Source organism: Lampris incognitus, chromosome 1 (assembly GCF_029633865.1).
Source record: "Lampris incognitus isolate fLamInc1 chromosome 1, fLamInc1.hap2, whole genome shotgun sequence".
In the NCBI taxonomy this organism is placed as follows: domain Eukaryota; kingdom Metazoa; phylum Chordata; class Actinopteri; order Lampriformes; family Lampridae; genus Lampris; species Lampris incognitus.
Window position 1 is genome coordinate 93601323 of NC_079211.1, and position 26926 is coordinate 93628248.

The window sequence follows — 26926 nt, forward strand, 5'->3', positions numbered from 1 at the left end:
GGACAATGTATCTGAATTGACAGATACTATAACTTCCAACATAATATTCTTTGAAAGCAACTTTGTCCAGACAAAAACAGTCAAAATATTTCCTTATAATAGACCATGGCTATCTGAAGATCTCAAAATGTGTCTTAATGAGGAAAAAAAATTTGCTTTTCTTAAGGGTTAATCTGATTTGGTCAGAGAAAAATAAAGGGGGGAATTCAGATCAAAAACAAAGAAAGCAAAATTAGAATACAAAAACAAGGTTGAGAGCCGGTTCTACATGGATAACACATGGGTAGGGAGAGCAGGAAACAGAAAAAGTACTCCTCTGAACAATCCTTCCTTCATAAATGATTTGAATCTTTTTATAGTAGGTATGCTATAGGGGGCTTAAATACAGAAGGTGACATGGTAGGCACCAACATTCCTATATATGCTCCATTAGTTCTTACAGAGCAAGGAATTGCATTTAGCCTTGCCTTTATTAAACCAAACAAGGCCCCGGGCCCTGATGGCTTGACTGGACAAGTGCTCAAAGATTGTGCCCCCCAGCTGATGAGTGTTATCACTCAATTATTTCAGCTTCTGCTCAGAAAGCGCACTGAACCTAGCTTCTGGAAACTCCAAATATAATGCCTGTACCCAAGAAATCAGGAGCATACCTGTTAAATGATTTTAGACCAATAGCGCTTACCTCTATTCTGTGCAAATGTATGGAAAGGGTTCTATCTTAGCACCCAAAATCATCTGTGGCTTGTCATCTTGGCCCCCTCCAATTTGCATATCAAAAAATATCAAGAGGTACTGATGGCGCAACTCTAATGGATACAGTGGCCAAACTAAAAGTGTCAGGTGAATTGGCTATACTAAATTGTCCCTAGCTATAAATGTGTGTGTGTGTGTGTGTGTGGGGGGGGTATGTTCCAATATCCCGTGACCCTGAGAGCAGAATAATAATAATGACAAAAACAATAATCATTACAGCGGTTTGGATAATGGCTGGATGGATGGACATTAACCTGTTTCTTTGAAAAGGGCATGTCTCATTCTGAACAACGAGCTGTAAACTGTTATGAAATATTTTGCATGTATATGGTAATCATTGGCAGCACAGCATGGTGGCCCAGTGGTTAGTGCTGTTGCCTCACAGCAAGAAGGTTCTGGGTTTGATCCCCGGAGTTGTCCAACCTTGGGGGTCATCCAATGTTGTCCTCTGTGTGGAGTTTGCATGTTCTCCCTGTGTCTGCAATGGGTTTTCTCCGGGTGCTCCGGTTTCCCCCACCATCAAAAAGACATGTACGTTAGGGTTAGTATGGCAAAAAGAACTGGAGTTGGTCCCCGGGCGCTGCACGTCGGCTGCCCACTGCTTGTAGCTACACAGCTAGGATGGGTTAAATGCAGAGCACAATTTCCCCATGGGGATTGATAAAGTATATCAAAATCAAACCTCTCTAACTGACTACACACTATGCCAAAGTTTTATTTATTGATTTTAGTTCAGCCTTTAATACCATGAAGACAACATATCCTCCTGCAAAGGCTGTTGGATCTAGGGGTGAATGGTGGTCTACATTTGTGGATCAGAGATTTTTTTTTTTCCCCCGACCTTCCACAAAGTGTACTTTAATGGCAATATATTCAGAACTGACTTTTTTATTTATATTTTAAATACAGACGCACCCCAATGTACCATTCTATCACCCCTATTATTTTCAGTGTACACCAGTTAGTTCAGAATCCAAGACTCAGATTTTAGTTTACTTAAATATACTGATGATATGGCACTCATCACTGCAGGGGCAAGCTTGTATTTTAATCATGTAACATCCATTCAGAATTGGTGTCAATCAAGTGCTCTTGAGATAAACATTAGTAAAACCAAGGGAATAGTCATATCTAGTAAACACTACGTTTCAGATTTGTATCAACCCCTAAAAATGTTAAGGCACCCTGTTGAAAAGGTTAGTTAATGTTACAGCTAACACAGATGCTTTTTTTTTTTTTTAAGCTATGCAGAGGTTATACTTGCCCAGGAAGCTTAACGACTTTGGGGTGAGCCAGAAAATTCTTGAAATGGTTTACAAGAATCTGGTGGAAAGCCTCTTGTCTTTAAACATGGCCGCGTGGGACGGACACTTGGATGTCAAATGTAAAGGGAAGCAGTTAAGAGTGGTGATACAGCTTGTAAATTCATAGGGAAAACATAGATCCAATTAAATGTACTGAATACCACAAAGAAAGCTCATGACACAAGTAATCCGTCCCATCCGTTGAATTCCTTCCCTCAGGAGGGCGCTTTAGACTGCCAAGACCCTCCAAAAAAATGTCTACAAGAAATCATTTGTCCCAAGCGCAGTTAAATTATTAAACGCATAGACAGTCATGTAGGGCCACTCCTTTCCTCACCCCTTGCTTAATTTTTAGGTTGGTCTTACGCTTGCGGAGTTTGGCACGTTGACATTTTTTTGTAATTGGAGTATTTAACTGTATTTAAAACGCCTATAAATGGATTCCAAGCTCCCCCAATTTGTTTTTACTGTTGTCTTATTTGTACCCCAAGTTGATTGTGGTGAAGCTGTCCTGTTTTATTATTGTCCTTTTGTAATCTGTTGATTGTGGTGAAGCCAAAGACAATTTTCCACATCATGGACAATAAAGCTCTAACTAACGAAATACATATAAAGTTGTTATAAAGAAGTATAGACTGAGTTGCTACAAAAAATCGGCCAGAATACACCATGGTAAGGTTTTTCAAAAGTACTTCACAAACAACAATTTGTAATGCTTGCTGAAGGTTGCTCTAATATCCAACTACATGTTGAACTGTATTTTTTTTTTATATCCTCCATCCATCCATTATCCAAACCGCTTATCCTGCTCTCAGGGTCGCGGGGATGCTGGAGCCTATCCCAGCAGTCATTGGGCGGCAGGCGGGGAGACACCCTGGACAGGCCGCCAGGCCATCACAGGGCCTTTTTATATCATGTCTGCAAATATTTAATTAATCTGCAAACCCACATTTTTTTGCTTTGTTTTTTTAGCATTGTAAATTGACACAGTATTTCAAGAAAAGGGGTCAGTGAGAAGCCAGCATTTTAGCCATGGATTTATTCTTTTTCTGTGGTAAACAGGAAATTGTCTGGGTATCTTCTGAACTTGTCATTAACCGCTGTTTACATGGGACTCAAGGTTGGATGGTGAAGAGCGTTAGTTGTTCTGAGGGTACTGCCTCTTTTTATACTCGCCGTGTTGTTCGAAGTGGCTTTACTTTTTTTCTTTAATCATTTTGATTCTGAATTATAGGTGGAGTGGGCCCACATAAAAGCTCCATGGCCTTTTGTTTGGTTCAAAATATATTTTTGTTTAAATTATTTGGTGAAGGTTAACACACTTTAGATGAAACGCAGAACATAGTTCAATACTTATTTTAAAGCAGTCTTTCAGTCCTGGCTTCAGCACATTGTCGTTGGAGGGTCACGTTGAACTAGTTGTTGAGCTAGTAGATTAGGAAGTCTCTCTGATTGCCCAGATTTATTGTTTGGAAAAGCGAGAGACTTTTTTGTTTAGTGACAGACTTTGGCATTTGGGCTTGTCTTAAAGGCCAGCAGACGGACTGCGATGTAACCCACCCACAAAGGGCTACTGAGTGGCTGTGTGAGACAGTAATTCAGTCGCTGTCCCCTAGCGGCAGGTGGTTGCTGCTTTGGCAGAGGTTTGAGGTTTGTGTATAGGATGACCTTGAGGCTCAAGGTTGACATGAATGGGAAAGCAAGAGGGGCCAAAAATCTCTACAGCTTGGGGCCAGTTTTCCTAACATGAATGTAAACATTGAGCAGATGGTGATTTATCAATAGTAATGATTTATTGGCAAACATGGCTATAAGTGACAATGGCTACATATTCGCCACAGTTAAGCTTGGGTGAGACATTGCCCAGCAATAATTGAGAATTTCTAACATTTATCTTGTATGTTAGGTCTAACTCGGGGGCGGCTAGAGGAGTATACCCTAAACTAGTCAATCTCAAGTCCTATAGAAAAGAGCTGAATTTGAACTTAGGTGAAAGTTAGATGTGCTGATGCATGAACTTAATCTAAGTGATTTGAAAGAGGTAATGCTGTTCTCGGATGTTGATCTGATGGGGGGGGGGGGTAATTCATTAATGTCAGTTTTTTTTTTCTTGGCAGATGACACAGCACTGTTTCCGTTTGAATTAGACTGATTTGCAAAATTGGACTCGATGTACTCCATCTTAGATATTACAACTGAACCCAGTGTATTTGGATGCATCTTGAATTACTACATATTGGCCCTAACAATTATAGATGTTTGTTTGTCATCGCTATATCATTAACAGACAGTTGCTTCCCACTGCCACTAGATTTCCTTGCGGGAAAATCTTTTAGTTGGGAGGGAGCTCGGAGGCTCAAAGGATGTTACTGTAGCAGGGCATGTTTCCCAATGTTTAGTAATGGCGGTCCATCAAGTCAAATTTCCTTGTTTGTCCAAGCCTACTCTGCTGATTTAAAAAGTGATCTGTTTTTAGTGAGGCATATATTTTGCCCCCTGCTCATAAGTCAGTGAAAGGTCCTTCTTGTATCACAAGTCATCCTGAGTCTTTGGTATTAATTGTGACTGTCTAAGGCAAAAGACTTCTTGGCATATAAGGTCGGATGTGTTCGACATGTCCCAAGTGGCCATAGCCTTCACATGTTTTTGAGGCCTGCCTTCCTCTCTCCAACATAAGGGAGTGTTTGTGTTCTGCCAGCCCCAACCTCAGTTTAGCCTTAGTGTGGCGTTTGTCCCCATACTCTGCCCCCCAAGACTGTAAAAGCCCTTTTTGTGTAGTGTAAGTGCCAGTGGTCTTGTTCAGCTGGACTTTCCTTTTTCTTCTTTCTTTGGATGAGGAGCTATAATGTCAAGCTTGACAGCACAGTTGATATCATTCTTCTGTTTTCAAAAATGATTCAAGACCCCCCACCCCATAGCCACTCATATGTTCCTATTGGCCTCCTATCAAAGATATTATAAGACAGAAGAAAATGTATTTGAAAAGTCGAGGTGGTGATTTATAGAGAATTGTTAAGGAATAAATGTAGTAGCTCAGAAACCAGTGTTGTGACATCTGCAATGGAGGACAGCATGGAAGAAAACTAAACAAGAAGGGACATTGCCGTAGTGGAGCTCGGCCTTGCTGCTTTCCACTGGTCTGGCAGTAGCTTGTATGTGATCAATAGGGCTGTTTTTTTCTCAGAATAGCTGAGCTCCTCAGACTGCTGCTTGCTGTGTTGGCTAGCTGGCTGGCTGCCTTGTTGGGCCTTTTCTCCTACTCCCCTCTGCACCACCCAGAGCTGCCAGATCTTCTGTTGGTAAAACTCCAAAGGGCGTTCCTCTGCCTCTTTAGTTTATTACAGCTTTTATACGAAGCTAACCAGCACATCTGCTCTCGAAAAACTTGTCAAAAGTATCGGCCTATATACACTGTGTGTGTGTGGTGTGGGGGGGTGAAAGATGTGTATCTGTTAACTGCACTTAACAGCAGAGTAGCCAGTTTCACTTGGAATGAATTGGGATTAGCTGTGCTTTAGTCTGGTAAGGCACAGTTGAAATGCCCACTTGACCAATCAGATTGCTTTGTTGGAACTACTTTTTGACTAAGCCGAAACAAGGAGTAGGAACGTTAATCCCTGTTACAGGTGGAGGAGAGTGATTCAGTAGAGTGGAAGACTGACTGGAGCGAGGTCTTAAAAATGAAAAAGTGTATGAAGAAAGGAACTGGCGACTTTTTTTTTTTTTTAATGTGGTTTAGCTGGGTTGCAACTTGCGTGTAACTACAGTCTGAATGGTAGGATTTCCATTGCAACTGTTCCGCAAAGTAGGTCTAATCATAAGGAGAAGTACACAGCTTAGTATTCATATAATATTGAATATTCTTTGCCACAATTTGCTGGCAACAAATGCAGCAAAATGTAGAACCATATTGCACAGTCCACCACAAAAAGTACATTATTATTGAATAAAACTTGATTCTGATTCCAAAAAAGGCATTAAATGCCCTGAAAGGAGAATAAAGAGGAAAGGAATGATTAGAAATGTAAGGATTCATAATGAAAAGTGACTTTTGAGGTGCAGAAAGATTGGAGATTGTGGTGACACTGGTTTGAATAGGGAGTCTGTTTCTAGGGAATAGAGTTTAGAAGGGAGGTATTAGACATATTGGGAGGGAGGGGAAAGGATGGAGATTAAACTAGAGACCTGGATGTGTCAACATGGTCAAAAGAGAGGTGGAGACTGAAGTCTTGCATTGGAGGAGGGGAGTGATGTGTTAGAAGGGGTGACTGAGGGGAAAACTTGCACAGCGTGCCTAGATCTTTTTGAAAGAGGACAAACACTGACATGGTTGTGGTGTGAGAGTCTGTGTCTCTGGGTGGCAGGGAGAAGCAGAATGGCAGGAGACTTGGAGAATGGCAAAATAATTGTAAAATACGGGGTGGAATAGCGTTACATGAACATTGGTTAGCTGGATGGAATTGTGCCCATGAATCCAAAGCCAGCACAAGATCTATTGATACTTGGATGGAAATCCCTTCTGCTGAGGCAGGGAATAGCGGTGGACAATGCAGGAGATGGACGACATGACAAAGATTGAAAAGAATTGTGTGTTTTTGTGTGTGTGTGGGGGGGGGGGGTGTGGGACAGTGAAGAGGTGAAACGGGTGCAGGATAAACCGGGAAATTGGAAGTGGAGGGGTGGGGGGTGTTACAAAGTGCATTTCCTGGCAGTGTATCTATATGAGAACCTCTTAGCAGCCTCCATTATGCAAGACAGACTTGTCTATTGTCCTGAGTGGATAGTCCTGATCCAATCAAATCTCATCTTTGCCACACTTCAGCTGCTTTCGGTTACATAAACCCACACTATTAGGCTCCGATACTGTATTTGTACTTGGGCTTTTGGCATTATCCCAGAACGTTAGGGTTCCCATCCCATCTTTTCCCCATGTGCATTAAAATGGACAAAATCCTGCTCCTTTCTATGAAAACCTGTCGCCACATTGAATTTAAAATTTGTTTTTTCACTAAAATAAATTCTATGATTCTAGATGTTTTGATAGATGAGCTTAAGCTTTAAATTACCTCTTGGGAAAAATTTATGTTAGAATGCAATGTTTTGTAGTTTCAAATCAGACCTGTCATGAGGCTAAATGAATAATTTCCATATAAGTTATACTGAAATTTTCCATCCTTCTTTCTTGACCGTTTTACCATTACCAGTCCCAGACCCTCCTATTATAGACCTGTCCAGTAGCAGGGTCTACAAAGAAGCTGTCATCTGCTGGAAGCTGTCTGAAAACCACCTACCAACAGATCATCAAATCCTAGAGTACCGCAGGTACACACACACACACACACACACACACACACACACACGCACACAAACTCTCACACGTGAACTGTAGTCTGCAGACCAACAGACAGGTTTTGGTGTGAAGGATATAAATAAACTGACCATATGTTTGTCTCCATCATACAGAGTAGGGGGCAGCAGTAAGTCTCCATCCCAGGAAGATGGTGAGGGCAGCAGGTCCTGGAGGGCCGCAGAAATGGTGTATAGTCCCAGTGCTGTAGTCTGTGACCTGGAGCCCGACAGCATGTACAATTTCAGGGTCCGGAGCTGTCGTAACTCAATGTATAGCCCCTATAGCCCAGAGGTCACCTTCCATACACCACCTGCACCTGGTAAGCCGGATAAATTCAAGGAAGGAATTGCTCTGTAATCTGGTGGAATGTGGTGGTGACATGACAAGGTGGAGGACACGATGATAATGTGAGATCGCAGAAACCATGAGAGTAAAGGAATTGTAGCACAAATGAAGCACAGTGACATGTTTATTATTTTGAGTATAAAGGAGGGGAGGGGGGGTTATTAGCCAAATCATTGAAAATTGCTCATGTTTCCTGTCTTGTTTCTGACTCCATGATGACTGTATTTGCGGTCTTTCCTTTTAGTCTATTGGTGGACATTAATGGAAAAGAACATAAAAGAAAAGGAAGTGAATAGATGTGTTGGACTTGAGTTCTTAAACGTGGGATGAAAAATGGGGAACAGCAAAGCAATCATTGACTCTTGTCAGTCCGTTCTTTATCTCAAAAGTTGAAAATTAACAATAGAAGATGAAGGTAGCAATACTTAGCCCAATAAAATGCATTAGTCATTGCAATTCTCATAATTTTATTACCGTGCTTCATCTGCCCCTAAAGTCTAAAATCAATTCTGATATTCTTGATGCTGATTGCATTAGTTACCCAACAAAGTGCTTTTATTATTTTCAGCATTAGGCCCCTGGCTATAACGGAGCCTTTCCCTGTTATTGGGCCTCATTTGGCTAAGGCTAGGACTAAAGCTCCTCTATCCCCTTCACTTCCAGAGCATGTCTGAGTATTTAGCACTGGACTGGACTTTTAGGAGGATTACTAAGTTATGGGTGCCAAACTGTTCAAAATTTGAATTCTGTTCTAAAATGAATGGCAGTTGGTGAAGTAGCACCTCCAATGTTGCTTCAGTTGATCACCCTGGTGATGCCTTTTGTTTTTTCAGACAGCTGAAAGTTGTTGAGTGTATTTGTGGGGGTTTCTTTGTTACCATGAAAAGCTCGGAGGGGAACCCAAACAGTTTGGTCTGCATCTGTCATTGACTTTTAAAAACTTGCCAGATGGACTCAGTTGATTTCATTTTAAAAGTCATTCTGATTTACTGTTATCACCACTCATCCGCAATGCATCAGTTTAAATCTCATCTTCCCAGTGAAGGACTGTATCAACTGATTCCCCCACAGAATTAGGATTAACAGTCATATTTCTGTTTCTCTGGAGAGGCATAAGTGCATTCACAATTGTCCTAACAAATTGAGTTGCCAGAGCGGACAAGTCCACTGTTGCTGTTCAAAGCTTGGCATTTGAATTTCATAATGGTGTACTTTGCAAAGCTCAGTATATTCTCAGTTTTTATTTGAGATACAAGAATATTTGCATTCTATCAGGAAAGTGCAAGAGAATTAGTCTGTTCTTGTGTATACATGACATATTGCACTCTGATCTAACAGGGGCTGTGTTGTGTTTTGAGCACTGCACCAGGCTCATCATTACAGAGATAGTCAGACCTTCTCAATTCCTGTGATCCGTGGTTTGTGTAAGAGGGAGTGGATGGATTCACCAAGCATCAGTAATGACATGGAATTTTGGGCCAGGGCAGAGGACAACAGACGACAACATACGTGTGTGCACAGATAAACAGGGTGACACACAATGGTTTCAGACACTGCGCACATGTGCATACAGTTTTTAACCAGATCCTGCCATGTTAACCAAAACTAGAAGATGAGCAACTCTGCAAGTGCTGCAAGACCACTGTACCAGTTTTCCTTAAGAGTTCCTTGCACCATTGCTATATGGTGCTTGAAATGTAGGTTGAAGAACCATAGCAGTCTTTTCACACTCAGGCAGAATTGCGCAGCATCATTATCATCATGCCCTAGTTGTTATGAGACCTTCCCTAGAAACATGCAAATAAGTAGGTCTTCTCCCCACGTAAACCTCAGACCGTATGTGATGGCTGGGTGAACAAGGATAATTATGTCAGCCTACTTATATTCTATGTTATGCTAATGATGCCCTTTGGCCCAGACACTATTAATAGAGTTCATTTAATGGTATCCAAATGAGGCCTATATTTGCCTGATATGTGAGAATTGAAGGTTGGTAGTGATGTAATGGATTTCAGTTGTCGCCATAGTTCCAACTACTGCTGGCTGTAAATTAGTATTGCATGTCATTCCTCTTTAAGCGATGTTAGAACGCCCCCCTGTGTCAGACTGTTACTTCCCCATTTTCAAATGGTCACAGACTATTCCATCTCTTCTTGCATGTTTTGTTCTTGTGCAGACCAAAATTGTGCTTCTTCTGAATATATTTTGCTTCCAAACATTCTCACCCTCACCTCATCTCTGCCTTTTTCCTCCTTCCCCTCTCCCCATCCACCCCTCCTTTTTTAATTTTTTTTATTTGATAACCTTTGTCCACCAAGCTTGTCTCTCTCCTTTTTTTCCATCTTGACATGCTCTGTCCTTTCTACATCTACAGCCTTTGGTTTCCTCTTTAATGACAAATGTGGCTTCAGTACGGAACGCCTGGTGCTCAGCAAGCGGTGCGACAGTGTGGAGAGTGTGGCCGGCATAGCCTTCCTTCTTGCTGCTGAGCGGGTGCAGACGGGCAGCTACATTGGCCTGGACTACATCATTGGTGATACAGGCATCTCTCAGGGCAGGTAGGCCATTAAACCAGAATTTGGCTTCCTGTCAAGTATTGTAATGAAATTTGATCTGTTTGATCAGCACATTGGTTGCAAAGTCAGGGTAGGAGGTACACGTGTATCAACCAGCCAGATAGTTATCTAGTTGGATTTTAATGCCACTGAACATGTCACAACATGGCCAGTTTAGCAACTTCTACTGTATTCAAAGCTGGCATTTATTTAGTGGCTGGTGCTTGGTACCAAACATAACTTAACTCATTATAACCTGCATAAATGTTCCAAAATACCAAGCAGAGATAGAACTAGGTGGGTTTTGAATATTACCATAGAGGTTGGGACATTAGCCAATATGATTGTTGATGTTGATTTCTAGACTATTTCTGCTGGCCCCCTTTTAAAAACATCTGGCACATCGTGATTATATAATTATTTTTTTTATCACTTGCCTGTTCTGAAAATACCTAGTGTGACTAGAGGGCAAGTAAAACTTCCACTGGTATGTTGAAATGGTATTAACAGAGACCTCATTACTCCATAGACACTACTGGGCGTTCAGGGTTGAACCTCACTCCTACCTTGTCAAAGTTGGGGTGGCCTCAGACACCAAGCTGGTTGAATGGTTCCATAACCCGAGAGACACCAGCAGCCCTAGGTAAGTGCCATGTACAAAATGCAAGGCTATTACAACTTATGACTTCATAAGCTGGTTTCCTGACTGAATAAAATGTCATTTACACAATTGTGACCCTACACATGCATGCTTGTGTGTGTGTGTATGTATATACACTACCGTTCAAAAGTTTGGGATCACCCAAACAATTTTGTGTTTTCCATGAAAAGTCACACTTATTCACCACCATATGTTGTGAAATGAATAGAAAATAGAGTCAAGACATTGACAAGGTTAGAAATAATGATTTGTATTTGAAATAAGATTTTTTTTTACATCAAACTTTGCTTTCGTCAAAGAATCCTCCATTTGCAGCAATTACAGCATTGCAGACCTTTGGCATTCTAGCTGTTAATTTGTTGAGGTAATCTGGAGAAATTGCACCCCACGCTTCCAGAAGCAGCTCCCACAAGTTGGATTGGTTGGATGGGCACTTCTTTGAGCAGATTGAGTTTCTGGAGCATCACATTTGTGGGGTCAATTAAACGCTCAAAATGGCCAGAAAAAGAGAACTTTCATCTGAAACTCGACAGTCTATTCTTGTTCTTAGAAATGAAGGCTATTCCATGCGAGAAATTGCTAAGAAATTGAAGATTTCCTACACCGGTGTGTACTACTCCCTTCAGAGGACAGCACAAACAGGCTCTAACCAGAGTAGAAAAAGAAGTGGGAGGCCGCGTTGCACAACTGAGCAAGAAGATAAGTACATTAGAGTCTCTAGTTTGAGAAACAGACGCCTCACAGGTCCCCAACTGGCATCTTCATTAAATAGTACCTGTTAGAGCCTGTTTGTGCTGTCCTCTGAAGGGAGTAGTACACACCGGTGTAGGAAATCTTCAATTTCTTAGCAATTTCTCGCATGGAATAGCCTTCATTTCTAAGAACAAGAATAGACTGTCGAGTTTCAGATGAAAGTTCTCTTTTTCTGGCCATTTTGAGCGTTTAATTGACCCCACAAATGTGATGCTCCAGAAACCCAATCTGCTCAAAGAAGTGCCCATCCAACCAATCCAACTTGTGGGAGCTGCTTCTGGAAGCGTGGGGTGCAATTTCTCCAGATTACCTCAACAAATTAACAGCTAGAATGCCAAAGGTCTGCAATGCTGTAATTGCTGCAAATGGAGGATTCTTTGACGAAAGCAAAATTTGATGTAAAAAAAAATCTTATTTCAAATACAAATCATTATTTCTAACCTTGTCAATGTCTTGACTCTATTTTCTATTCATTTCACAACATATGGTGGTGAATAAGTGTGACTTTTCATGGAAAACACGAAATTGTTTGGGTGATCCCAAACTTTTGAACGGTAGTGTATATATATATATATATATGTACAGACTTCTGCAGCAGGGGTAAGTGTGGTTGAGTCATGCCTTAATCCTGTGATGTAAGTGAGCCAGCATTAACTTGTAAACAGCTTACTCATTGACAAAGCCCATCTTTTTGGTTGGATCAGCTCATGTAAATGCATATAAAAGGAACAAATTGTTTGCGTAAATAAGTTTATTTTATGGGAATTCCATAATGTACAGCATAGAAGGTTACACACACTGTGCAGCATTCAACAAGAGATTTTAGCCTCAGATTTATAGATTCTTTTTTTAACCCCCACCCCCCTCACTGGGATATTGTTACGGTAGAAAAAAAACGTTGAATAAATAGTGGTTCATTTCTGTGGACAGCTTGGCTGAAGAGTTTTGAACTTTGTTGTTTTTAGTTAGTGTTTTTAAAAATCAAAGTGGTTGAGACTATTTTATTCAAAAAGCATGGCCCAAACTTTTTTCCCCACTCAGTTATTACTTTGATATTGTCTTGGACAAAATCTTCTAATTCATATTCGCACAATTATTTATTGACCTCTTCCTGTTCTCTTGTCCATCTTCTGCCATTCTTCTCCAACAACATCCTTATGATTGACCACCAAACCCCCCCCCCCCGACACGCATAAATAATATTTTTCACCTTTGCTTATTTTCTGCCCCTATCCCAGATATGACCATGACAGTGGCCATGACAGCGGCAGCGAGGACACTTTCTATGAACTCTCGCAGCCCTTCACCCTCCTTACCCTGGGCATGGGCAAACTCTTCATCCCAAAGGCTTCCTCATCCTCTTCTGTCTCTATGGCGACCGCATCCTCTGGTGACCCTGCCAACCGTGTGCTTCCCATGCCACAACGTGTGGGTGTATGTCTAGATTATGATGCTGGCCGGGTGTATTTTTATGACGCTGACACCATGAGGTGCCTTTATGAGAGGCAGGTAGATTGTTCAGGGACCATGTATCCAGCTTTTGGCCTCATGGGCAGTGGAAAGATTCAACTGGAAGAGTTTACTGTAGCCAAAAGACTGACCTTTTAGGGAGGATGATGGGAGTGTGAAGCATTAGCGTATTAGGACCTCTGTGTGTTGGGGTTTATCCTATGTGTATACATGTGTATTATTTATGAGTGCTAAAACCTTGCCCTAAATGTGAGATAGGACATCTCTGGTATAGCAACAGAGCCCAATCTAAGACACTAGGTCAGATCAGCCTAACTGGATTTGAGCAATAAGGATCTCCATACGGGACTGACCTGTTTGAGGCCTGTTTTGCATGAGTAACTTGTGATTTACAGACAAGGGTATGGCGCAACATGTATGTGGAACAAAAACCCACATCGGAATAAGATATTGAGAGCTTGGTAGATCGATGTCTTCTCTACATACCAAAGTTTCCATATCTTCTTAGCTGTATGTCACAAGGTTTTAACTGACTGACAAAATGGCTGCAGGCAAGCTTTGCAGTAAACTAACAGTAAAGTTTATTTTTTCCCCCCAAAATGAAACATTGGCAAAACACTTTGGTCACGCCTTCTAGCTTGTAGTCAAACTTTTCTTTTGCCAGTTTTAACATTAAATGAAAATGTGTCAGCTGTCCAAGCTGATTAGCATTCACATTGTTCGGTATCTGTCAGTGTCTGTTTCTCGTGAAACTCCTGGTTGAACTTTTTGTCTTTATGTAGCAGCACAGGTCCAGATGTAATCTCTGTGGGACTGGAAGAGACCTGTCACTATTTGCCTTGGTGCCTTTTTTTTGAGGATGGGTCACTTGTTTTGTGCTAGCAAGCAGGTGTTATGGTATATCAATATGCTGGCATAATGGAAAAGACTTAGCAGAATATATACATTTACTTGCAGCTGACGTTTACTATAGGCCTAGTTTGATCACAAGCATTTAACAGTTTTTTCTGTATCCCATTTAGTCAATAATATTCACACATCATAGTCACTCCTCTCTCACTTATATCACAAAATAGTTTACCACTGTATGTTTAATGTTGGGACCCCTGTTCACAGATGTTTTTTATTTGAATTTAGCTGTTTTTGCACATCATGAGGATGACTCCTTGCACATGTTTTAACAATCGTAACAGTCCTATCACTACCTAGTAAGCTTTTCACTTTAGATCTTAGATAGAATTAGCACATTGTCTCACTGTAAGATAAAGCCTACTGACTTGAGCTTTCACCCACACTTTGTATAAATACTACTCATGAAATTTTTACCCATATTTAAAGGCCTCTCACTGTTTGCACTCTTACAAAGGCCGTTCCACAGAAACGGCTGAGTGTTCTTTTCAACATCACTAAACTAGCCTGACACCAAGAGCACCTTGTATCACAAACCACCCGAGTCGGTTCTGGTGCAGTAAAATTAACCCTGCATCAAGCAGAGCATGGAGGTTTGTGGCACAGCGCAGTGCAAATGTACAAAAACTGAATTAACAACACGAACACAAGTTCAGGTTCGAACACATCAAGTGCTATCTCGGAACACAGTTCAGATGCAGTTGTCAGGAGACTTATTTTGGTGCAGATACGACACATCAAGCCGATTTAGCACGTTTGTCACAGTTAGGCTTGGCTTATGTAAAGGGCTGATTGGCTTTGGTTAAATCAGCTCAGATATTTAAGTCTAACGGAGCTCACCAGGCACCACAGGTATGTCTGGCTATCTCTGAGTGTATGTATGCGTGCACATTGACATTGGGTGGTCATGTACGTTTTCGTTTCTGGAGGATTAGGGTAATCGGGAGTGTGCGTTTTCTCAGGGTTCTGGTCCTCATTTGGCCCAGTGCTACCTACCTCTACCTGTCGGCCCTGGAAAACCTTAACTACTGTACCTTTCCTCTCAGTAAAAAAAACTAATTTGTTTTGCTGTTTTGTAAAGTAACTGTCAGTTTAATATTGAAGCCTTCTTTCTTCAGTTAAGCTGAACTGTCATGTATGATTTTTAACCTGTCATGTACATATTCATATTGATTTGATGGTATTTTCAGTGAAATAAAAGTTTAAATACATATTCGAATTGTTTTAGTTAGTATTTGCTGTTGAATTTCATAAACCCCAAGGCTCAAAGTAGATTTTAGAGACCTGTCTGTTAGCGTAATGTGACATAATCAAACAGAAAGCTGTTCCATGTATTTGCCCTCAACAAAAGCAGCGCTTTATAAAATGGTACTAAAACTTTGTTCATTAAGTGTTGATCTGTATTTGAATTTCAGATTTCATAGAAATGAAGTCTTTGCCATTTCTTTTCTCTAAAAAGAATAACACAATTGTCTTGTCTAAACAGAATTTCTGTAGTTAAAGCTAAAACTTTTTGTTTGATTTATAAGGTGTGCATATTTGAGTCATTAGCCGTGTTGCTCTTCCATCTTTTTTCAGTCCATTCCTCCTCACGTCACAGGCCTGAGCCTCTACACCTGTATTTTTAAACTGACTGTTGAAACACCTTTTTAAAACCAGTCTATGCACTTGTGAATTGACAGGGCAGGCTTTTGGAGGTTATTTTCATCACAGAATGTATCCTTGATATTTACAGAAACATAACTGAATGTTTTTTTGTTTATTTGGTGTTTCACTTAGTCACAGCAACATTGCCAGAAAAAGTAGTGTGTTTGGAGCATGTTGTGTAATCATAGGATAAGATGTGAGCTTAGGAACTGGGTGGGAAAAAAAAATATGCAACCCAGCTCTGGTTCAGTAGTGAATTTTAAAACCAAATATTCTCTAGGCTGGCTCCCAATCTAGTTTCAAGCTAGCACTTTCAAAATCTACTGTAGCATATCAACAAGTGGTGCAGCTCTGCTTGTGTGTATGGTATATTTGTGTGCAATATTAGATGGACAAAAATCTTAATAGACATGTCAGTCAAGGCAGTTGGCACTGCCAACATGCCAGTTTTCTTCAATAATCAAACACGTTTCTGAGTAAACTAACTTTGAAATGCTATAACTCTAAATTAGTGACAGAGTGGTTTGTCCGTGGGACTGGGATGTGACGTATAAGGTGTGGTGGCTTCTGTAAGTGTACGCTTTAACTGGATGTCATGATATGAACAGTTTGTCTGTCTTTCTCTGGAAAGCTATGCTTTTTAATTTGCTGTTTGGGGCTTTTATCAAATAAACTAGTGTTTTTAAAATCATCCTCTCGTCTCTGTTTATTGATCATGCACAATTGTTTCTTGAGTTGTGTACTTTTTTTTGAAGCCATACTCTGCATTTTCCAGCTGATCCTGTAGTCATTCCATGTTAAAACTTGCCGGCATAGTGATCAGCTTTAAAGTATTGAAAAAAAGTTGGATCACTCAAAATTAAAGTGTGCCGCTTTCCTCATGGCTAGAAAAATGTGTAATAATGCATTCTTTTAAATGAAACCAAAAGCATTGGCATATTTTAAAAAGTGGGTTGTGGGCTTTTTTGTTCAACAAATGGCACTTTGTTTGAAAATGTAGTGTTAGATCTAATCATATAGGGGCATTTTTTGGGGGCCTGTTTTGACATTGCCATTATCAAACCCAGCCTAAATTATACAAGTAGGAACTGAAAGATGGCAATTACACCTGATTACATTAATAACCAGGAGTCTCTGTGAACTGAATGAGCAGAGACACACCATAGCCTGCGTTGGGGGAAATGCAGGACCAATTGGTTGCACTCATTTTAGAAATGTGATCAGCTTGGCTACATGTTCAGATAATCAAAGAGACCATATGTCAGAGATTCGGTGAGATTTCTAAACCAACCCGCTAGATATGAGTTGCTGGAATGCAGACTCCTTTAGACATGTTTGGCGATGAGAATTGTTAACGAGGGCTGACAACCGGTGTTGTGTCGATTTGTGCCACCTATCGAGACGCGCTACCTACGCAGCGGTTCCGCACGTGGTTAGGCGAGGCGAGACCCGCTAGTGATTCGTACCACAGCAGCATGTTCCGGTGACGCTTGGTGGACCGGGGGCAGGAGGGAGGGGGGAAGAGGGGTCACACGCTTCCAAAACGAACGCGTTCCAATGTCCGTGGCGTCGCGGGAGCGCGCCTATTAATTACGTTTCCGTTTCTCCTAAAGAAATGAAAAAGAGACATTTTTAGATGGTTTAACTTGTTTTTGAAATACTTTTTTTTAGCTCATATATTTTTTACAAAGTAAGCGTAGGCTGTCGAAAGCGCAAACGTTTATTTGGTCGTAATTTGACCGCTAATTGCAATTGTAATTTGACTGCTGGTACGCTAATTGTTTGTGAAACACGTGCTGATAATCTAAAAAAAAAAACGAAAGAAAAAAAAGAAAGATTGATTTCCATTTACCCGGCGGGGGGGGACATATTGTCTTGGGGAGGCGGAATTTGAATTTTTCCGGTGTGCGCGCTCCCGGCCCCGCTGTCAGCGCAACGCGGAAGAGACGGAGGAGGAACAGACTCCACGTCACTGAGGTGTAACATGGGCGTCAGCGCAACGCAAGGTGCAATTTCTCCCAGGGTTCTGACGTTACGCGCCCACTTCGGATGTCCCGCCGCTACGCCAGAGTCATTCGCATGACCGTCAAGCGAAGATAGATTTTTTTTTTTTACTCTTTGCATCCGAAGCGGTCTCGTTAAAGAAGGACGTCGGAGTTTGTGTTGAAGGTAGGCGTGTGAGCGTGTGTGCGTGTGTGTGCGTGTGTGTTAGCTAGCCAGCCAGCCAGCCAGCCCGGCTTCGCGTGTCGCCGGTGCGGTGCCGTCCCCCGTGAACGCCGGTGACCTTTGCAGTGAATAAGAAAACCACGGCTTCGCGTGTCGCCGGTGTTTAGCGCACAGTCGCCCGATGACGCGTTGTTACTACCTACTGCTCGCCGGACCCCGCCGGCGTGGTTCCGTATCGCCGAGCGGCTCGACGTGCCCACCGCTGTTGACGTTTCGTTTGACAGCTCGTCCTCCCGCAGCGCCCGCGCGAGCCCTCGCGCCCGCGGAGCGGCACCCGCGGCCGAGATGCGATAACGACGCGTCTCGCGATTTGCGCGCAAGCAAACGCGAAACGGCGCTAGCGGGCCTGTTACGTTGAAGTCCGGATGATCCGGCCGCTTACTGGCGACACCAAAATAAAATAAAATAATAAAAAAAAACCCTACGGTAAACCGCAGGGCCTACATGGTGGTAGTCGTGTTGGTAGGATGCCGGTTGTTAACCCGCCGTGCTAATTACACCTCTGCAGCGGCGTCAGCGTGTACTGTAGCCACGTTGCTATGGTAGCGTTATCTCGCATCCGTCAAGAGTTTGGGACGACACGACGTCCCCGTCCTGCCCTTTCCCCTGTACCAGCACGCCACAGGGCTGCATTCACTGTATCCGTTTCTTTCTCGTGCATTCCATGGGGTCCGTAATCCTTTGGAGAGTAATGCAGGTCTCCGGGGTCTTTGCTCATCATGCAGTGTTTTATCCCAGTGTTTCTCAACCGGGGGTCCGCGGACCCCTAGTGGTCCGTGGTGTAATTGCAAGGGGTCCGTGAAAATAAAATATCTTTAAAAAAAAGATCCTATGACATTTATAGAAATAGGATTATTTTACTCAGATGTGACTGAGACCTTTATCTACCTAAACTATAAAGGGTAACAGGACTTATTTCTCTAATTACATCTGTTTCACAAGTGTAATTTATTGTATTTTAATAAGAGATCTCGCTCCCGTTTGCATTGTTAAAAGTTACTGCATAAAAATTCTGTTGTTAACATATATCTGAAAGTTACTGAATACATATTCTGTTTTGTTACATATATCTGAAAGTTACTGAATACATATTCTGTTTTGTTAACTATATCTAAGTTACAACTGAAAGCTCTTATTTTTGCCCCAAAGAGTGAATAAATGCTAAAATGCAATTTAAAATGCAGTTTCTACTGTTTCTATCAAATTGCAACCCCCCTCCCCAAGATCAGGTGGAGGGGTCCTCAGGGTAGATCAAAAATACGCAGGGGGTCCAGGACCCCAAAAAGGTTGAGAACCACTGCTTTATCAGATAAACGGCCATTCATTGTGGACTAATAGAAGATGAGCTATAGTCAGCTTGGGCTCTTACAGTTCAGCCTATGAATGTCTCACTTTAAAACCCCAAACGAAGCGCTATCTCTCAACCCCGTTTTTTCCACCGACCATACACCCCACTGCTTGGGCCTATGTGTTGGATTTATTTTGGTGGGATGTGGTTTTAAATAGCTGATGTTTTAAAGCCCCCTTTATTAATTTGGAAGTCAGGGCCTGTGCTGGGTTATGATGCTTTCACGTGTCGAGACCTTCGGCGACGTGACTTGTTTTGCCCACAAACACCAGCTCGTATGACAAAGGTCTGCTGCTAGGCTATGTCTGAAAACACTTCAGTTTCTTCTTCCTGCCCTACTTGAATATTAATGTCGTAAAATTTGATAATCAGACCATGTAGAGGGGAGCCCAATATCAAATATTTATGCCACCTGTTCCTCAGCATCACAGGTTGAGTGCATGTGGGGCGGTGCCTGGAAAAAGGAAAGGAGGCCTCATCCACAAGTGGGACCTGAACTTGAACTCTATGTTATAAAGTTAACAGAGGCTTTTTCAAAACGCGTTACATTGACTAAGGGATATATCTAGGTTAACTGTGTCTCCTTAGAGCCACCCTGATACATTTTTTGGATGCCATGCCAGTCAACAGCAATCTCTAAATGCATGAATAAATCCATAGATGTATAGGCAAGGCATTCCACTGTAATTTATGGTTAACTCCAGGACAGTGTCACCAGGTGTTTCCAGGTGTGAGTCCATATGTGTAATAAAACATTGTTGTTGTGTAAAGCAGCACATGCAGCACCCGTCCTATTGGAAACATCCATTCTGTCACACCCACTACACTCAATTTTTGTTGTTTTGCTCACAGGGTGGTTAAGAGTTAGTTATTAATATAAAGTTGCACAGGGAGCGTAGGCTAATGTGTTAATTTTTTTAAGTTATGTAATGATAGTAGCCTGCAGGAAGTCATACATAAGTCATAACTCATACCACACAGCAGCATAGGAATGAAAGACTTCTAGTTTGTTCAGATATTATCTGGCAAATGAAATTATCATTATGAGCACAGGAATGAACAGCAAAAAACAGAATGTTTTGCTGGGAATAGCTGGGAATAGAAGGTGCTGAGGCATTCATTCTTGTGGCATATTTTCTGTCATTGTTAGAAAACATTTTATGTCCCCTAAGCTGTCACAGAGCTATGCATTGGCAAGTGTGATGTGACTGTAATGTGTGTTAAAATCAGTGACTTATATAGGACTTCAACACTGGGACCCTTCGGTACTGCTGGTTTTCTATTTTGTCAGGCAGTTCATTACATTAGGTGGCTGGATACCTGGCAGAAGGGCCAAAGTTGGAAAACTCCTGTAGTAAATAAATATTTTGTCTTTGTAAATTATCAATTCATTCCGTTACATTTTAGGGAACTTAGGAGTTTGTGCACAATTACTGTTATATTTTTGTTATCAGTTTGGAAAGGTCTCAGAAATGTTTCATCACTCATCTAAGTGATGAAACATTTCTCTCAATAAACTGTGCCCAGATGAGCTGATTCAACTTTCTGTGATTTCCTTACCTGGATTATTTAGCGTGCATAAAGACAGTTTGGTAAGGTGTTCAGTTTTCTCAGTGTGCCCTAAGCCCACATCAAAGTGTGAGTCAGGCCAGTGAAATCCATATCTTGGTGTTGCATTTTGTTATGCACTATAGCCTTATGTCTTAACTGCAGCACAGAGCACAGGGAAGTGGAACTGATGTGAGGTGGTTTTTACTTTGTCTTTCTGTAAAACGGACAAGCTCAGTTGTCAATACTTGTAAAAAGCATGGGGAAGTAACTCCTTTTGCTGTACCGACCTTGTGAGCACCTGGTTGGACATTTGGTAAGCTCGTACTCCAGCAGACCCTGGGCAAGGTAGTCTGCACTTTTACACTGTCAAGACCAGTGGTCCATTTGACACTGTCAAATACTTACTTATTTTAAAAAGGAGCAACATTAAGACCTAGGCATATTGTTAAATTAGAAAAATTAAGCATGTTTATAAGACATGCTCCAGTGTTGCTCTTCTCAGACTTTGACGGCTTGACATCAAGCCATAAGAGGACTTGTTTAACTGGTGTAACACAGAGTTAATACAAATGTGTTCTTTTCTATATCTGATGAGTTTGACGATGTATGTGGGAAAACACACTGGTCAGAGTTAATGTCAATACAGTCAGTGCTGTGTCCTGGTTAGCTGGTCTTTGTGAGGCGGTTTCCTCAAGTGTTTCAACAGGGTTAAACTTTAGACGTGTCAGAAAGTATGTGAAATGACTGCACGCCTGTATTTGCAGGTTACCAACTCGAACACCGGGAAGTTATTTAGGACACAGTAAAATGTTAACAGCATATGTTGGTCTACCCATCATTGTTAACCCAGGCATTACTGCAGCAATAATTGACTCACTCACTTATTTATGTGCTAGATATAATATTTTGCACTGTTCAGGGTAGAGGCTTGATTCAGTATTATGAACTGTATTTTTGTTTGCTTCGAACTTGATCAAATTTGCTTTCAAGGTGGTTACACAGACCTCTTTATGATAGATCAGCTGCAATACTACACACAAAATATACACACAAAAAAACAACAACACATCAACAGTCTGCAGAGGAACAGGTAACTTAGTCAATACAAGGTTATATTATATTATATTATATTAATAATGCAGTATATTATTGTCATATTATCAAAACAATGTAAAAAACCATAGACAAACACTACAGTTATTGCGTTATCCAATGTTTCCCTTATTTGACTGACTCACGAGTCGAACTTTGTTTGGCTTTCATTACTGGTAATAGTCTCTTTCTCTCAGCTTTTTTTCTTCTTCTGTGGGTCAGTCCTATCTCCTGTCAGTTTCATTGCCAGATAAATGTGAACCGCGGTGAAATATGGCATGTTAAAGGGCTGCCAAGGCTCTAGTAGTTCTGTCTACAGTGATGACGTGTAAGCGTTGACAATCTCCACAGAGTGATCTTCTACCTCTGTGATGTTAGCTCAATGTGTCCAACTCCATTTTTCTGTCTTCTATTGATTGAGACATCCCTTCGCGCCATTTACTGTATTCTTGCCTCAAATCAGTAGGGATTAAATATAGAACTTGGTCCATAATTTAGACTGAAGAAGATAAGTCACTGTCTTTTGAGACATAAGCTGCAAAAGCATTTTGCTGTTTTTGTTATGCATGCATCAGAGACAGCCCCAGAGCTTTACTCTGAATTTTCAATATTCTTTCCTGATTCAAAATTAATAAACACTTTATTGTATTTGAATTAATGCCACTGGTTTATTTTGTCTTTTCAAAAACCTGAGGAAGCTGCAAATTAATATTGTGGATACCTTCTCACAAATCAATCCATGGACTGTTGAGGAACAGATAATGTCTCAGTTTGAGATGCTTAACCTGTTAGGCCTACAAGTTGTAACATATTGATTATCCAAAGGAGTTGAATCAAGTGCAACTGGACTTGGTATATATCCGTGAAGACGTTTCACTTCTCTCAACATTGGAACACAAAGAACCATGGACATCTATAGCTCTGACAACGACTCCAAAGAGGATAAATTCTGAGTCTCATCACCAGCCAGTCAGACTAGCTTGGTCTAGTCAGAAAGGCACGAACTGAGGAAGCCTCTTGGATGAGAGGCGAAACGTCTTCACGGATCTATACCAAGTCCAGTTGCACTTGATTCAACTCCTTTGGATAACCATGACCTGGATGAATGAGAACATTCACAGACAACATATTGATTACATTTGCACATTCAATCTTACGTTGTGCGTTCGTGCATATATGCATCCTAAAATGTCCTTTTATGATTGCTGTATCATTTTAAAATCTTATCTTTTGGTTTGAGTAGATGTAACTTTAATACTTGTTTATACTGTTGTTTGTTGTAAATAGCTGATGTGGATTTTTTTTTTCTTCCTTCCATAGTGCCCCACTGCCTCAATTCCTAGATGGGTGAATCAGGTCCACGGCGCTCCACGCTTGTTTCTCGCCTGCCTATCTTTCGCCGCAGCAGCAATAAGAGGCAGGACTCGCTACCCTCCTCTCCATCTTCAGGCGGTGTGGGAAATGGTGTCCACACCTCCTCTCCCTCCAGCACCAACTCCAGCTCCGGTAGCACAGGGAAGCGCCGGAGCCTGTTCCGCACACCGTCGCTCAGTTTTACAGCAAAGCGCAACAGCGAGCCACGTGTCCAGCCCATTAACATAAACCTCACACCTCCGCTGCCGCAGGGTACGGATGCAAATGGCAACAACCAGCAGATGGTCACGACATCATCATCGATGGCCTTCAATGATGGTGGTGGACGCTCCAAGACGCGCCACTCATTTGGGTTTGGAAGCCACAGGCAAAAGAAAATCACGCGTTCTCAGACCGAGGATTTTGACAAGGGCTCCTCCTCTTCCTCCTCCACAGCCAATCGTAATGTGTTCATCAACTGCATCAGCAGCTCGGGGACCAACGAGGGTGATGATTCTGGTTTCCTCGACGACTACAGCAGCGGAAGTAATAACAACAAGAGGTCGTCACGACAGAAAAAGCAGCTGCTTCCCAAATCCTTCTCAGCTCACCATCGCTTCTCCCGGACCTCTGATCACCACAGACCCCCAGAGGTAAATCTGGATCCCCCTACATCCACTATGGTCACTCCCAGTGCGGGGGGACTCTCCCCAGGGTTGTGGCCGGGAGAGCTGGTAGGCGTCGGCGGGGAGAGCTCGCTCCAGTCTCCGATGATATCAGAGGACCGAACCACAGCTGTCACCCCTTCAGAGTTCATCCCCATCACAGAAGACTCGGTCTCGGAGGTAGATGGCCTTCCAGCTCCCAGCCCTGGATCGGGTTTAGCCCCAGTACCTGCCTGCAACCATAGTCAGGCTGCTGAACTGGCTCCCCCCAACCCTCCACCTGCTCCTGACAACTTCAGCATTGCTGTGTCTACCTCCCAGGTAGTGGGCGCTTCTTTCATTTTTGCTCTTGCAAAGTGTCTCTGGGAGTGTTCTGAATTGCTTCAGAGTAAAACATGACAGGTTTTTATTGAGAATATTTTATATGAAAGTATAGTACCGCTGTTTAAACACATTTTGAAATGTTTCGTGTGCTCATATGCATACGGCATGTGTTCAATTATCAGCTTGCAAATGTGTTCTTTCTAATATCCATCCATCCATTAACCAAACCCCTTATCCTGCTCTCAGAGTTGTGGGGATGCTGGGGCCTATCCCAGCAGTCTTTGGGTGGCAGGTGGGGAGACACCCTGGACAGGCCGCCAGGCCATCACAGGGGCACACATCACATCTTTTTAAGATTACACTTTGAAAACTGTCTTACTTTTTTGTTTCAGAAAAAGTGCCTCGCAAATATGGAAAAATAAGTTGTTTTCCTATTCCTTTAGGAGAATGGAAACACTTCCAATGCCACACTTTATTCAAGTTAGGGTCAAGACTATGAAATTAGAGATAAAGCTATACAATACATGTGCACTTTTCTGCCTGAGGGAAAGTTGATCCACTGTGCTTAAGTAGTTTTCCCCTCTTCTTATTTTTCTTGTCTTTTGCGTTCTTGATAGCATCTTTCCCTCCCTCATGCCACGTTTATACTTCGATTTCAGTATAAGATTTTGAAGTCAAATGAATCATTTCCTGTTCTGAAATGCAGTCATTCAAAATGTCTTTCCCAGGTGTTTTTCACCCCTGCTCAGTCCAGTGCCGACAAACCCTTACTTCCCGATGCTAGCACAGCCAACAACACAGACTATGAAACTGCTGTTTCCCTCTCCGAGCCTGAAACAGCTGTAACTTGCATGCCGACATCGCAACAATCACCGGAAGAGAGGAAGGAGAGGGAAGAAGAGAGGAAGGAAGCAAGGGAAGAGGTGCCAGTTGAGAAGAAGAAAGGTTTGGTGGAGGAGAAAGCAGCTGGTTACCAGACTGAGACAACTAGCGAGAGCGAGATGTGTGTAGTGCACAGCGAGGGGTGTCACTCTAACCCGGAGCAGTCAGAGAGGAAGACCAGGAACACACTCTCCCTCCAGGAAGGAGGAAGAGGAAGTTGCTGTGGCCGTCATGAACCCAGGTCCTCGCTTCTGAGGAAGCCTCACACAGGTAAGTGTGCATGGACCAACACACACACACACACACACACACACACACATTTCCTTGACAGTATTCTCACAGTGCTTGCTTGCTACATGCTCTACCTTTTATTGGACACCTTCTCCCTCTAACTCAGCACTACGAGTGGGACCTTTACTAACAAGAGTTTCATTATTTGGAAAGCTCAGGTAAATCACTGTCCAAATAAGTGTAGGTTGGAAGTTATACTGATTATTTACTAAACGGTTGTGAGGGCAGCAACTGTTTCAACTACCTGTTAGCTGGTTGTCCCTGATACAGTTGCTAACTGTCCTTTATGTGCTACACTCTGACAGTGGAATTTCTACCAGGTAAATATGTACGCTTTTTGAACAAAAGTATTGGGACACCTGGCCATTACACCTATAGGAGCTTTTATGACATCTCATTCTAAATCCATAGGCATTAATATGGAGTTGGTTCCCCCTTTGCAGCTAGAACAGCTTCCACTCTTCTGTCAAGGCTTTCCACAAGATTTTGGAGTGTGTCTGTGGGAATTTTTTCCCATTCATATAGAAGAGCATTTGTGAGGTCAGGCACTGATGTTGGACGAGAAGACCTGGCTCTCAATCTCCGTTCTAGTTCATCCCAAAGGTGTTCGGTGAGGTTGAGGTCAGGGCTCTGTGCGGGCCAGTCAAGTTCTTCCACACCAAACTCACCCAACCATGTCTTAATGGACCTTGCTTTGTGCACTGGGGCACAGTCATGCTGGAACAGAAAAGGGCCCTCCCCAAACTGTTCCCAAAAAGTTGGAAGCATAGAATTGTCCAAAAATGTGTTGGTATGCTGAAGCATTAAGATTGGTAACACTTTATTTTAGGGGGTCGGAAATTACCTAGTAATAAGGTGGTAATTATGACATAATTTTGTAGAAATAAGGTTGAAATGACCTTGTAATTTCCTGGTAATAAGGTGGTAGTTTTTACAGGCAATTTTACAGCTAACCCTAACCCTAACCCAAATTACAAGGTAATTTCAACCTTATTTCTAATAAATTACGTGATAATTACCACCTTATCACTAGGAAATTACTAGTTAATTTCCAACCCCCCCCCAACCCCCTAAAATAAAGAGTAACCTTAAGATTTCCCTTCACTGGAACTAAGGGGCCTAGTCCAACCCCTGATAAACAACCCCATACCATTATCCCACCCCAGACTTTACAGTTGGCACAATGCAGTCAGGCAGGTAACGTTCTCCTGGCATCTGCCAAACCCAGACTCATCCATCAGACTGCCAGACAGAGAAGCGTGATTCGTCACCCCACAGGACACATTTCTACTGCTCCAGAGTCCAGTGGCAGCATGCCTTACACCACTCCACTTGATGCTTTGCATTGTGCTTGATGATGTAAGGCTCGCATGCAGCTGCTCGGCCATGGAAACCCATTCCATGAAGCTCCCGGTGCACGATTTTTGTGCTGATGTTAATGCCAGAG

General features: G+C 42.1%; 2 protein-coding genes across 2 annotated transcripts in view; both read left to right on the forward strand.

The window, feature by feature from the left end:
• The window catches only part of trim36 (tripartite motif containing 36), a 40591-nt gene extending 27262 nt beyond the window's left edge, over positions 1–13329 (forward strand). The window contains exons 9-13 of the mRNA XM_056289242.1: positions 7262–7379; positions 7521–7726; positions 10127–10310; positions 10837–10950; positions 12960–13329. Of these exons, the coding sequence (XP_056145217.1) occupies positions 7262–7379; positions 7521–7726; positions 10127–10310; positions 10837–10950; positions 12960–13329 (992 nt within the window). The remainder of the gene's footprint in view (positions 1–7261; positions 7380–7520; positions 7727–10126; positions 10311–10836; positions 10951–12959) is intronic.
• Positions 13330–17848: 4519 nt separating this feature from the next.
• The window catches only part of ccser1 (coiled-coil serine-rich protein 1), a 276242-nt gene continuing 267164 nt past the window's right edge, over positions 17849–26926 (forward strand). Inside the window, exons 1-3 of the mRNA XM_056290829.1 lie at positions 17849–17916; positions 23285–24303; positions 25035–25458. Coding sequence (XP_056146804.1) covers positions 23308–24303; positions 25035–25458 — 1420 coding nt within the window. The 5' untranslated portion in view covers positions 17849–17916; positions 23285–23307. The remainder of the gene's footprint in view (positions 17917–23284; positions 24304–25034; positions 25459–26926) is intronic.